We start from the raw sequence: 15,232 nt of genomic DNA on the forward strand, positions 1-15,232 counted from the left end.
AAAACTTAGATTCGACTGAAAGAACATAAAATGGGGGAAATTCTTTGATGACGCTGAGCACAAGAGTGAATAGCTGATGTCACACGAGGAAGAAAATACACATGTCCAATGAGAGAAAGTCAGAGGAGTGAATCACTGAGTTAGGTAAAGAGAAAACAGTCACTAACACACATTATTTATAAGTATATGAGACATTAGTATTTTGAGACTGCTGAGTTTTTACAACCTCCACTTGCAACCCTAAAATGAAAAAATTAGAGTACATTTCACTGTAGGACACAGCACAGACATTTCTGATATCAAGAACTGTTTGGCTATGAAGTCTTTCTAAAAAATGCTTTCATTACCCTTTGTTTTCCTTCATAACATCCTCCTCTCCGTTTTGCACCTTTTAGAATGAAGGTTTAGGAAAAGCAATCTATACCTGCCATTTGCATTTCTTTCTAATTCTCTCTTTACCTGCCCACCACTCTCTTGACACTGATCTGCCAAAGGTCCTAATGACCCATGCTAACGACCAAATCCACATTCTCTCCCCAGTTACCACCCTATTGGACCTTTCTGGACACCTACATGACTGACCAAACACTTCCTGACTCCCACAATACTGCTCTCTCACCCTCGGTCAATGGTCTTATTTTATTTTAAAAATCTCTGTAATGGGTTCTTCCTGTTTCACTCACCTTGAAAATGCAGATTTCTTTAAGAAGTATTTTTACTTTTTCTTTTTTGTACAAATAATAAATGTTTCAGATGAGTTAGAAAACCATCAGAACCAAAGGGAAATATAAAAGCCATGACTTCCAAAAGAGTGAATTACTAACAATTTGGCCAATATCCTTGCAGATTTATTTTATTTATACACATATATTATCAGGGGAAGAGAGAGGATCTCACCCTCTGCATAATTTTTTAAAACTTGCCTAACTGACAGAACTGAAGGGAAAAAGACCCAGTTCTACAGGAACAGACTTCAATACTCCATTTTCAACAAAGGACAGAACCGCCACACAGAGGATCAGGAAGGAACTAGAGAGCGTGAGCAACACTGCAAATCAGTGAGACCAGCAAACACGCAGAACTCTTCACCCGAGAACAGCAGGATGCACATTCTTCTCAAGTGTACATGGAACATTCTGGGACAGACTATGTGACAGTTAAAAAACAAAAACAACCCCCCCCAAACGAAACCCCAAACCTTAATAAAATTAAACACCGAAATCATACAAAATATTTTTTCTGCTATTAGTGGGATGAAACTATAAACGAACAGAAGGAAAACTATAATATTTACAAACATGTGGACACTAAATAACATACTCTTAAATAACCAACAGACCAAAGAAGAAATCACAAAGGAAATTAGAAAACACTTTGAGAAGAAAAGAAATGAAATCCCACAATACTGAAGCTTATGGTGCATAGTAGAAGCACCACCAACAGGGAAACTTACTGCTGCGTAAGTGCACATTGAAAAAGAAGAAAGATCGCAAATCAGCAGCTTGACTGTACACACTGGAGAGGCAGCGGAAGGGCCGACTGCAGTGAAAGCGAGCATACGGGAGAGACAGCAAAGACTGGAGTCGAGATAAACAAGAGAGGGAGGAATAACAACAGAGAAAATCAGTGAAATCAAAAGTTGGTTCTTGGAAAAGATCAACAAAATTGGAAAACTTACCTAGTTTGACTGTAAAAAGGAGAGAGGCCTTAAGTTAAATTACTAAAATCATTAATGAATATGGGGACATTACGAGTGATCCTGCAGAAATAAGAAGGATCCTGAGAGAATACTACGCACCATGTATGCCAACAAGTTGGATAACCTACCTAAAACAGACAAAGAAGTGGGAACCAGCAAACGAATTCAAGAAGAAATGGAAAGTGTGAAAAGACCCAAACAAGAATGGAGGTGAACTGGTAATCAGAACCTTCCCAGCACTTCTGCACAGCAAAGGAAACCATAAGTAAAACAACACAACAACCTACAGAATGGGAGGAAATTTTTGCAAACGATGAAACCAACAAAGGCTTGATCTCCAAAATATATAAGCAGCTCATGACATAATAAGAAAAAAACAAACAACCCAATCCAAAATTGGGCAGAAGACCTAAACAAGCAATTCTCCAAGGAAGAAATACAAATGGCCAATAGGCACATGAAAAATGCACAATATCACTAATTATCAGAGAAATGCAAATCAAAACTACAATGAGGCATCACCTCACACCAGCCAGAACGGCCATCATTCAAAAGTCCACAAATGACAAATGCTGGAGAGGATGTGGAGAAAAGGGGACCCTCCTATACTGCTGATGGGAATGCAGTTTGGTGCAGCCACTGTGCAAAACAGTATGGAGATTCCTCAAAAGACTAGGAATAGACTTATTTATAACCCAGGAATCCCGCTCCTGGCCATATATCCAGAAGGAACCCTACTTCAGGATGACACCTGCACCCCAATGTTCATAGCAGCACAATTTACAATAGCCAAGACATGGAAATAGCCTAAATGTCCATCGGCAGATGACTGGATAGAGAAGATGTGGTATGTTTATACAATGGAATACCATTCAGCCATAAAAACTGACAATATAATGCCATTTGCAGCAACATGGATGTTCCTGGAGAATGTCATTCTAAGTGAAGTAAGCCAGAAAGAGAAAGAAAAACACCATATGAGATTGCTCATATGTGGAATCTAAAAAAAAAAAAAAAAGAACATAAATACAAAACAGAAACAGACTCATAGACATAGAATATAAACTTGTGGTTGCCAAGAGGGTGGGGGGTGGGAAGGGACAGACTGGGATTTCAAACTGTAGAATAGATAAACAAGATTATATTGTATAGCACAGGGAAATATATACAAAATCTTATAGTAGCTCACAGCAAAAAAAAAAAAAGTGATAATGAATAAATGTATGTTCATGTATGACTGAAAAATTGTGCTCTACACTGGAATTTGACACAACATTGTAAAATGACTATAACTCAATAAAAAAAAATGTTTAAAAAAAAAACACTTCCCAACAAAGACAAGCCCAGGACCAAAGGCCTCACTAGTGAGTTCTAGCAAACATTAAAGAATTAACACTGATCCTCCTCAAACTCTTCCAAAAATTGAAGAGGAGGTAAATGTGTGAACTCACTCTAAGAGACCCTCATTACTCTGATACCAAAGCTACACATAAATATTGTAAGAAAAGAAAACTACTATAGGCCACTATCTTATTAATATTGGTGAAAAAATTCTCAAAAAACAAAAACAAAAACAAAACCTAGCCAACAGAATTCAATCGCCCACTAAAAACATACATCATGACTAAATGGGATTTATCACTGGAATGCAAGGGTGGCTCAAGATATGGAAATTAATCATTGCAATATACCACATGAACAGAAGGAAAGAAAAAACCCACATGATCATCTAAATGGATGCAGAAGAAGCATCAGACAAAATCTAACACCTTTCATGGTAAAAACACCCAATAAACTAGGAATAGAAGAGATCTTAACATTATAAAGGGTGATAAATATATTTATATACATGTAATTATTTTAAAGATCAGTTAAAAAGGAAAAATACACGCCTTTATATAACCCTTTAAAGTTATGTAATTACCTTTACCAGTGTTCTCTGTGTGAATTCCATTTACTGTCTGGAGTCATTTGTTTTCCTTGAAAAGCTTCCTTTTGTGTTCCTTGTAAGACAGGTCTACTAGCAACAAATTATCTTAGTTTTTGTTTATCTGGGGAAGTCTGTTTCACCTTCATTTCTGAAAGATAGCTTTACTGAATATAAAATTCTTGGCTGACAGGCTTTCTTTCTGAGCAGCTTAAGAATGTTATCCCACTGCCTCCTGGCCGTCACTGTTCCTGCTGAGTCAGCTGTTATCTTATCATAAGCTCTGTAGTAGGTGACAAGTCATCTTTTTCTCTCTCTCTCTTTTATTTTGCTGCTTTTAAGATTTTCACCTTCTCCTTGAGTGTCAGTATTTTTATTAGGACATGTCTGTTAGTGGATCTCTTTGTGTTTAGCTTACTTGGAGTTTGCTCATCTTCGTGGATGTATAAGTTAGTGTTTTTCAATACATTTGGGACATTTTCAGATATTATTTCTACAAATATTTTTCTGTTCCCTTGTCTCCTCACCTTCTAATATTCCCATTATGCATATATTGATGTGTACTTACTGGTGTCCCACATTTTTCTGAGACTTCACATTTTTCTTCATTCTTTTTCTTCTGTTCTTTAGACTGAATAATCTCTATCAGTCTGTCTTTACATTCACTAATGTTTTCTTCTGCCAGTTCAAATCTACTGCTGGGCCCCTCTAGTGAAATTTTCATTCCAGTTATTGTAACCTTCAATTTCAGAGTTTCTATTTGGTTGTTTTAAAATAATTTCTACGTCTTAGTTGATATTCTTTATTTGATGTGACACTGTCGTCACACTTTCTTTTAGTTCTTTAATCATGGTTTACTTTAGTTCTTTGAATATATTTATAATTGCTATTTTGAAGTCTTTTTCTGATTCTGATATCTGGTTGCAATCACAAGCAGTTTCTGTTGACTATTTTTGTCCAGTGGGGTCATACTTTCCTGTTTCTTCGCATGTTTCATTGTTTTTGGAAACTGAACATTGTAGATAATATAAGAAGCAACTCTGGGTACTTGTACCCTCCTCACCACAGGGCTTGCTATTTGCTTTTTTATTTGTTCAGTGTCTGGCTAAATTGTTTTACTTAAGACTATTACCCCTGCTCCTGATGTTAAGCCTCAGATGCTGCTTCCCAGGGCGGAGCAGCTTTGGGTACGCCCACAGTCACTGGGGTGACGACAGTTTTGGCAGCTCTCCTGGTCTCTTTCCCTTATGATACCAAGGTGTTAAGCTCGAACTGGCAGTTGACTGCTTTCTTGTTTTCAAGAATGCCCTAGGACATAAATTGCTCTAGATAAAAATACAACCAAACCTGGGTTCCTTGAAGGAACAGTTCTCACGGTAAGTGTTTGGTATTTGTTATGACCGCAGGAGGGCGCCTCCCAGCTGTCTTTCCAGTTCTCGTGGGCAAACTAGCCCGAGTACAGTTTCCTTCACTGAATCTCTCAGTATCCTCCCAGTTACCTTGCACCACAACCTCCGCCTGCTCTTCAGAGCGCCCTTAGGCTTGAATGTTCGAGTGCACGCTCTGTTGAAAACAAGCCAGTTCCTCTGGGAAGAGATTAGGAGCCACTTGTTTTACCACGTGACTCTTCCCCCAGGCAGAGTCTCAGAGCCAGGGCGCTAGAGCTGCGAGCAGGGCTCTGGGTGACACCCTCGCTCTAGGTGAGGGTCAGTGCTCTCAAGTCTACTTGGCTTGCCTCACTCAGTGTAACCACTACCTTAATAGCTGAGAGAAATTAGGGCCCCAGTACTCTCAGAGGTACAGAGCTCAAGGCAGAGCCTCCATTCTACAGGTGAGGGCAGAGGGGAAGAAGGCAGCCCCCACCTCCCCGCTGCACGCATCCAGAACTTGGCCTCAGCACAAGCAGCTGGGAGCAGGATGAGAAGCACTGGGGTCCTGTTCCTCCGAGGAAGAAAGTCTTCTGACTGGCAGCTGTGGGGAGGGGACTCCTGCGTCCCTGGCTGCGTCCCTGGAATGGAGCTTCTGCCTCACTGAGCTGGGAAGGGGAAAGAGGGATCGGGCTTTGTCCAAATACCACAGAATTAATAAAAATTATCCAATTTTAGCAGATTTTCTTGAATAGGTGTTTCTTTAAAGTGAAAGAAAATTATTTTCTTTTCTCTTCATCTAATCCATTTTTAATTCTCTTACTTTCATGTAGATCTGACTTTTTGACCTAAATTATTTTCCTTCTCTCAGAAGAACTTCACATTTCTTGTAAAGCTGGTCTACTGGTAACAAATTTCCTCAGTTTTTCTTTGTCTGAGAAATTCATTATTTCTCCTTCACTTCTGAAGGACAGTTTCACCGGATACAGAATTCTAGGTGGTGGCTTTTTCTTTCAAAATTTAAAGTATTTTGCTCTACTCTCTTCTTGCTCACATGACTTCTGAAGAGAAATATAATGTAATTCTTCTTCTTGTTTCTTGATAGGTTAAGGTTTTTCTTGTCCCCTCTAGCTTCTTTCAAGATTTTTCTCTTTGTCTTTGATTTTTCTCTGGTTTGAATATAATACACTAAGGTGTAGATTTTTTTTTGTATTCATCCTGCTTGGTATTCTGTGAGATTCCTGAATCTATGGTTTGGTGTTTGTTAATAATTTTAGAAAATTCTCAGCTGTTAATACTTCAAATATTTCTTCTGTTCTTTCTTCACCTTCTGGTATCGCCATTATTTGCGTATTACAGTTTTTGAATTATCTTATAGCTTTAAAATACTCTGTTTTATTCTAGTCTTTTTTCTTTTTGCTTTTCAGTTTGGGAAGCTTCCATTGACAAATCTTCAAAATAACTATTTCCTCTGCCCAGAGCATTACTCTGATGAGACCATCAAAGACATTCTTCATTTCTGTTACAGTGTTTTTTATTTCTAACATTTCCTTTTGATTTTAAGAGTCTCTCTGCCTCTGCTTACATTACCCGGCTACTGTTATGTGCTGTGGACGTTTTCCACTAGAGTCCTTAGTATATTACTTATGGTTATTTAAAATTCCTTGTCTGATTATTCTAAAATCTCTGCTGTATTTGACTCCAATCTGGAGTTTGCTTTGTCTCTTCAGGCTGTGCTTTCTGCCTTTTAGCATGACATTTGATTTCAGTGTTGAGAGCAGGCATGATGCACTGGGTAAATGTGCATGAAATGAACAGCCTTCAGGGTGAGGCTCTGTGTCCACCCGGCCGGCAACAGGCTGTGTTCAGGTCTGCTGTAGCTGCAGGGGTCAGAGGCCAACGTCTCCTCTGCTGTCCTGGTTTTGTTGCCTCTGCTGTGCTTTTGTTTCCGTAGAGACTCCTTAAGCAGGGCCTGGGAGGCGCGGTTCTCTCAGCTTTCCCCCTGTTACACGGGAGCCCTACTGCCGACGTGGGGCGAGGTGTGGGGGGAGTGAGCGCATTCCGTGATCCTGTGATTCGGTCTCAGTCTGCCAGTGAGCTGTGTCCCTAGGCTGCCATCTTCACACGTGCTTTTGGTTTTTTGTTTTTGTTTTTCCCCTTTGAGTGAGGCAGGAAGGCTAGAGGGGGCTGGAGCTGGGTAGACTCTGGTAAAAACAGCTTCCTTCCCGCGCAGGCCTTAACAGTGAAGGAGAGCAGAAAGCTCTGGGATTTAAGAACGGCTACTTTCCTTCTCCCCTGAGGGGACGCAGGAGAGGACTCTGCTCAGATTTTCACTGCGAGAACCTGGGGGGGCCCCTCATGGCTGGACTTTCACACATTCTTCTCTCTCAAGGGAGTCCATGCTCAGATTCCAGCACCTGGCCAACTACTCATTAGCTATTCCTACCAGAGGTGAGCTGCACGGGCGGTTTCTGGGTGGCCTCCTCCTGGGTACACTCTGCGTCTCGGTATCTGCTGTCTCCAGTTCCCAGTTCTGTGTGCCCTGTGGTCTCAATTCTCTTGCAGATCCAAGAAGAGCTGCTGATGTTCAATCTTTCAGCTTCTCTTTTGCTGAGACAGGAGTGATGATGTCCAAGCTTTACATGCTAAAGAGGCTAAACTACTTTTTAAAAGAAAATTTTTTTGTATCTCTCCAATTATCGACTTACACTAATTTGCTAGGAGTAAACTTACTGCACAGAACAGGGAAACAAACTGAAGGTTTTTCATATATACTGCCACACTTCCTTCCAAAGAAGAGTGAAAATTAGCAAGAGGAGACCGCACTGAGATGGAGCCGGCAGGCCAGAAGGGGGAGCCCGTGTGCACACGTGACCCCACCTCAATCCCAGCAGGGAGACACACCTGCATCTGCAGCAGGAAGCGACTCGTTCTACTGCCGGCAGGAGGAAGAAACATTTTCTCCTACTTGGCAACAGCTCAAGCAATGAAAAGCTACTACACTTCAAGCTCCCAGTTTCCTCCAGCAGGCTTTTTGTTTATAACAGCCCCTTCAACTTCACCTTCTCTTCCATAAGAGTTTTCCCTCCTTTGCTTGACTGGACTTGCACGTGGTTTGGTTACTGATGCATGTTGCAAATAGCAGTTCTTTGCTCCTCCCAAAAAAACCATTTTGCTAATAAAATAAGTGGCTGCTTTACTGTTTTAGATTAACAGAAGCTGTACCAAAATAATCTAAGCGTATTTTCACCACCTTATTTTCCTTCTCATAAGCCTTCATTGATCCCTCTTTGGTTCAAGATGAAGTCCACTCATCTACACCAAAAACACATTTCTCTGGTGGCTGCACAGGGTCACTGAAATCCTCTGCACAACCTGGCCCTTACTCGTTTTTCAGTTTGATCTCTCACCACCCTCCAACGCCATCCTTTGGTTCTAATGACTGGCGAACTAAAAGTCCCTGGGACATGCCATGATCACTCCTTTTGTTTTTGTTCATCATCCCTCAGTATTAGTAATGCCTTCCTAAACCTTTTCAGTCTTCTTCAATTCAGTCTGTTCTCACAGCTCACCCTGGCCTGGCCCATTTCACCCATCCCATAGGTAGCTATCCACAGGGCAACACCTTCAGCACACTCGGAAAGATGTCAGGAAGCCAAGAACTTTCCACAGAGCAGGTCTGCAGAGGATGGGGCATATCTACTCTCTGCAAAGTGAAAGGGACTAGTTTAGATAAATAAAACTAAGAGTCTCTGACAATTTGGGATAATTGAGAGTTGAGTTTATGAACTAAAATTATGTAATTACAGCTTTTGGAGTTTTGCTTCTATTTTTTCCAGCTTTTTTTTTTTAAAGAGTGGAATCATGACTCCTCCATTATATGATCCTCCTAATTTAAAACCTCAATACCCCTCAAAATAATATCTTGGATCAATTAGTTATTTTATTAATAACTTATTTAGTGACATTTAAAAACTTACCTATTTTCCCCTCTCTTTAGAAAAACAACAAAGCAGTATAGAAAATATACAAAGCAACTATTTCTTACATAAATGCATCAACAGATAAGTAAATAAAACTTTAACTAGTGTTGTAAAGGATGAAAAATCTAAATAATTAAGTAAACGCATGACACAAAGAATGATGATAATTAAAACGAAGGAAAGCTGTTACCAATTATGAAAAGAGGTTTTTCAGTCCTAACATTTGATTTCCTTAACTTAAAAAAAAAACAGAAAAAAAACTTACGTTCGATGTGCTCAAACATGACCGAAAAGAGGAAGTCTCGTGGTGTCATGTAACACTCTCCTTCATGCTCCAGGGACGCAAACTGCAGGAAGCGCTGTTTACGAAGGGACGACTTCCCCATCGTCTCTCCATAGTCAACATTTTTCTAGAAGAAAAAGAAATTGCAATTTAAGATCGTTTTCTCAGTATTATTCCCCAACTTAGCTACTTCTAGAGTAATCTTTAAAGAGTAATTTTAGTGTTTAGGTCTAACGACCTCCAAACTTTTAAATCGTTTCTGGAACAAATATTTACTGACGGCCTGTTCTGAGTGTGAAGGCACTGAGGATGCACAGTGAACGGGGCTGATCGGAGGGAACTCGCACTCCCCAGCAGGAGCACGATGATTAACGAATACATGCATAGAACAATGTAAGACAGCAAGAAGTGCCACGAAGAGCTATAGAGCAGGATAAGAAAGTGGTGAGAAGTAACGGTTTAGATAGAACAGACAAGGAAAGCCTCTCCAAAGAGGCGACCTTTATGGAGACTAAGCGAGGGCCACCTCGCGGGCCCTGGGGCTCTCTGGAGGAGGAGCACCCTCAGCAAGGGGTAAGGTGTGGCAGGAGATCAGACCAGAGGGCGAGGAAGGCAACAGATCATGTAAGGCTGTGCTTTCGCAAAGATAAAATATTCCCTGCCCGAAAAACAGCTCTGCTGTTGGAAATCTACGAATATCATGGGTGGAAAGTGCAGAAGAACAAGAATGGGTAAAACACTGTCAGTGTCAGCACCTGTGTCCCGGGCAGCGGGACACAGGTTGGACCCCAGTGCTGACAGAGACAGTACTGAAATCTTTATTGCTGACCTTTCACTGAGCGCTTACTTTACACACTGCACCCATCAGGTGCTTTCCAGGGAGTACTTAGTTCATCCTCACACTAACTGAACGGCAGACACACAGCAGACAGGAAAGCTGTGCAGTAAGCTGTGTCCGACTCGAAGCGTTTCCCTCTTAGCTACCACGCCATCCTCGTCCCCGGGGTTGAGCGCTGTGTCCGAGGCAGACTGGAGGAAGATGACATGCCAGTTAACACAGACACCAAGGTCAAAACAGTAATCCTGACACAGGAGGTAGCACTCTCACTCTGGACTGCTCTCCTTAGGGCAATGCTCCAACTTGGACCACAACACTCGCCCTGGACACATCACTTCCTTCTCACGCAGACAGGCAAGTGTTCTTCAGTGAATGCTGACCAAGACCGAAATGGGGGAAAACATGAATTTTAGTTGTTTAAACCTCCCCAAATTCAAAGCCGTCAACAGCTCCTTTATAGAGGACCTCAGTATCTAACTAGTACTAATTTTCTCTCACCAGGTTGACAGCTGGTTTTCTCGAGCAGCGAGTTTTGTACCCCTTTCGTGTTCCGTGCAGAGCCTACCTGAGTACTGGACAGACCCGAACACTCACTAACACTGCAATGACTGTGTCACTACCATCTCTAGAACTTGCCTATTCATGTCTTTCCTTCTCTTTCCCCTTAAATTACTATTATAAAAATAACTCAAGGGGCCTGTTTTAATTATATGAATCCATACTCTTATCCTAGTAATCAGAAAATTGATTTTCATTAGTATTTTCTGAATATACCATACACGAGGCCGATACACTATCATCTGCTGTATTACCAAGTTGGTAAGTGCGTATCTGTAGGAAAACCCTGGTAAACAAGACGAACACTAAGTCCTCCTGGAACGGACTGGTACTTGTTTTGGTGGTGAATTTACAGGAAGTGTACAGATGGGACAGGGAAGGGGAGGCAGTAAGAGTCTTCCCAGTGGGAAGCACTGGCAAAGCCAGATACGAGACAGGAAGGACAAGACAGTGTCCTGAAGAACTAAGGAAGCTGAACACGAACATACACATTGTTAGTTTAGAGAGTGTTTGTATTGACTATACTAATGTTACTATATAGTCTATTAAGATATTTTAAAAAGTAAATACTCTACATAGAAATACAGTATATGTATTTCCAAATCTTTAAACAACTGTTGGCTCTTTTATACTAACATCTAAGTTGTTCATGACTAGTTAAAAAAGTACCTTTTACCAACAACTTAATTCTTTTTATACGAACAAATTCTCCTTTCCAAACTTCAGCCAACTAAAAGGGACCGGTTCCTCCTCCTCCTCCTCCTCCTCCTCCTCCTCCTCCAACGGTCTCATGACAAGCTGGCTCGCTGCTGCACATCCCTCTTGGTTTTCCCGTCCTCTGCCCCATGGCAGTCTGACTCTTCCTTGGTCCCAACCTATGGTGAAAATGACCCGGAAGTAAAAACGCAAAGCTCCCACTCTCTCATGACAAGACATGAAAACTATTCTTAAAGAAATCCTGTTTTTACTTCTGGGAGATTTAGACCCTAAAAATTCCTCTGTCTCATGGTAACCATATTTTATATGCCTGTATGTGTCTATAACTTGCACAAGTCTTTCTGCAGAGTCTTGAGAGGGGTCAATTATTCTGAAAGGCACCATCTTAACATGCTGATCACCACGTCATCCAAATCCAGGTGACGGCTGTGTTGCCAGAGGGGCACGTGATCCACAGTAGGCCATCACCGTGTGACTGGGCTGCTTCTCATCTCTTCCAATTTTGGTTAAATATCCTCTCCAGGATGCACAAGAAAAAGTAGAGAAGGTGAAACTGAAGCCCCCTTTCCTGGGTTGATCTCATGCCATGATTCAGCACTGACTCTTCATCAATGCATCAATCCAATAAAGTTGGTTTTTCAGTTTCAAAATGCCAGCATATGAAACTATTACATTTTAAAGGCCGAAGTCAAGTATACAAATGGCAGAAGGGAGATTCAACAGCCTCACAGTGAGATGGGAGAGAAACATTAAACAGACCTGGCCACACCAGTCTGGATCAATCAGCGTTACCACAACCAGTAAACGGGCTCTAGGTCTATTTACGCTGGTATCGGCCTTCAGGCACGGGGGCACTGCTAATTATGCAGGGAATGTTCTGTCAAAAGCATAGGAGAATATGTAATGTAGTTTAACTGTTTTTAATGTAAATCTTGCATAAAAAAGATGTTGGATTGCTCACGAGGGTAATTTTAGTTGTCTGCAAGATTCACTTACACAGCACAACTCACACTCCACTGATGCTGTGTAAATTCAGCATCACTCCCTAATTTACTACACACACCCAAAGTGTTCTGTAGAAGGTGTGCTACGTAGCCATGCCAGGGCTATGTCCACGTCGACTGAAAATGACGAGAGCTGGGAGTGAAAGCAGAATGTCTTCAAGAAAAATACACGTAGACAGAGTTTGGGCTTGTCATGAATACTATTACATGTCAAATAAACCATAGGATGCCAGTCTTTTCATCTTTCCAACACTGTTAACACAGATGTTTAAAAGAACCTTCCACTAGTGTATTCTTAGTCATTATATAGCGAAACGTCACCTACAGGAAAAGCATCTATACCAACCACTCAGGACGCTGCACACAGCTTGCGGGGTTTCAGGATGTCAAGGGATGTGACTGTTGTCTCCCGGGGCTAAATCAATCCCTTTCAAAGATAAAAGGTGTCGTAAGGCAAACCATAATTGTAAGCAATTTATTTAGGGTATAAATTTCAGTATAAACGTTTCTATTCATGTCTAAAAACCTCTTTGGCTCCAAGGACTGTTTCAAGGCTACGGTGAGAATCTCAGCACTGAAGGGAGCCGGAACCTCCAGGTTTCATGTATATTTTATATGTGTGTATATATACACATATACATATACACATACATACATATACACATATCACATACACGCATATACACACATATGCATACACACATATATACACATATATAAATATAAAAAATGTATTTACTTTATTTTTATATATCGCTACAAAACCCAAGTATACCTTTTTTCCTTTGACTTTTGGTTTTTACTCTCAGTCTATGTAATAATCCATTTGGAAATAAAATCTGGGACGGTCCTTTCTCCATGCTAAGAAAAAAGGTATGACGTAAATTCCTGAGACTTCACTCTTAGTAAAATCAAAGGGTCATTAAAAAAAATCACCACCACAAACTAATGAGAAAGCACTGAGTACATTTTCTTAAAGCCTCCCGCCCATAATCTGACAGAGACCAGAACCGAAAGCAGAAAGTAAGCCCAGCCATGCTGAAGCCAGCTCTGAACCTCCACTTCTTACTTGTAGAAAGACACAGATCATCTGGATCCAAGTGTAAGACAGCAACGAGGAAAGAAAACGACGAGGAGGTCCTGGAAGACTTTGCAGATGAGGGAGCTGCGTCTGGCAGTGGGCGTGGCACCCTGCCCGTGAGCAGCACCGCTCCCAGGGGATCTCCTACGGCGGTCCCGCGCACGCATGGCAGCGGAGCGCACCAGGGACGGGAGTCCTCCAGGTGCGCAGGTACCTAGACACCAGGGGCTGCGCGGTCGTGCCCCGCTGTGGCTCCTGCCCCTCACTGGCCGCCACAGGCCCCGCGCTCGCCTCTCCTCCCGCATGCTGCCAGGGGAAGGACCAGCACCAGCAAGTCAGCGTGCGCTTGAGCAGAGGGAAATACTGACCACACTGACCGAAAACCTAGCAACTCTGTACCAGGGCATCTCTCTAGGGAGGCAGGCACCCCAAATAGGGGAAGAGTGAACCCAAAGGCCATCGCCGCGGGTGGGAAAAACCCCAAATGGGCAGAGGCGGAACGCCGGAGCAGATCTCGGACAGAGACACGCTCCCGACCCCAGAGCCGGCCGGCTCCCGCTCCAGTCCCTCGGGCAGCGGAACCACTGATACAGGGATACACTGTTAACGCCCTGCTCTCCAGCTGCTGAGGACAGGGGGCTCCGTCCAAGACAGAAAGGGGTCAAGGTTATATATTCACACCGTTCTTGGCAAATAACATATCTGGCTAGAACATCTCTTTAAAACCTGATGGGCCTGTACAGATTCTGTGGAAAAATGAAGCAACAGGAAACAACAATGAAAACCAAATACTGAAAGAAAGCAGAAAAACAACCACAGAAAACACAATGCGATGGGCTTTAACACGTCGGAGAGCAAAGGCAAGACGCAGGACGACAAACAGGTGAAGGGCAGCCGGCAGAGCTACGCAGAGGACGGGAGACGAACACCAACAAAAGCACAAACCTCACGAAGCAGCGAAGACCGGAGTCAACGCTGCAGAAACATACAAATTCGTGAGAGGGGAAAAACCACACAGAGGAGCACAGAGAAGAGTGTTTAGGGAGAAGGACATGCACAGTGAAACCTGCTGAGTGCCAGGAGGGGGAAGAGCAAGCCCAGAGGGGGAGCGCCACTGAAACCCGGAGACCGACCGCCCTGCTCGGCCGCCGTGGCCCTGGGCGAGGCGGCTCTCAGGTCTGAGCAGTCCTAGAGGGCCTCTGGGGAGACTGACCAGCTTTAGTTCTTTCAGGAAACCTAAATAAAGGAGATGTTACAAAATAAATAAGGTTAAATGATGCCCTAACTGCTGGATCCACCCTCTTAAAAGCTGTTCTCAGAGACATTAATGTAAGAAAGTGCGGCACTGAAGGATTAGGCATGATTTACTTCTAAGATTATTTAAAGACACATCACCTCTGCATGTTCCATGAGGAAATCAAAGCAGTGTAAGGGGGGCAGCTTGGCCAAGCTATTCGACTTGAAAGGCTGGAGAGAATTTTCTGCCCTCCTTGACCCCACCTCATTTGCTGAGGCTCAGGAGAGCTATTCCAGCAGGAAGGGCGAAGCGGTTCCAATCCTGCCCTTCATCTGAATGGGATTTCAGAAGCTACTTCAAGCCGACACTGCTGGCTGACGCACCACACACACAAACATCAGGGGCAGCCCCTTGGAGGAGGAGGAGGACCAGGGTGACAGAGGGCACGTGGTCCCGGAGATCAGAAGGGCCGCGGAGGTCTGCTGTCCTAAACCACCCCCACCACCGGCTGGGCCGAGCTCAGTCTTGGTGGGTGGAA

The 15,232-nt window shown here is 42.7% G+C and overlaps 1 protein-coding gene across 1 annotated transcript in view; it reads right to left on the reverse strand.

Annotated features, from left to right (window-relative positions):
• MICU2 (mitochondrial calcium uptake 2) overlaps nucleotides 1–15,232 on the reverse strand; it is a 69,782-nt gene that overhangs the window by 40,076 nt on the left and 14,474 nt on the right. Inside the window, exon 2 of the mRNA XM_072975994.1 lies at nucleotides 9,242–9,386. Coding sequence (XP_072832095.1) covers nucleotides 9,242–9,386 — 145 coding nt within the window. The remainder of the gene's footprint in view (nucleotides 1–9,241; nucleotides 9,387–15,232) is intronic.

This window comes from Vicugna pacos, chromosome 14, assembly GCF_048564905.1.
Source record: "Vicugna pacos chromosome 14, VicPac4, whole genome shotgun sequence".
Lineage (NCBI taxonomy): Eukaryota > Metazoa > Chordata > Mammalia > Artiodactyla > Camelidae > Vicugna > Vicugna pacos.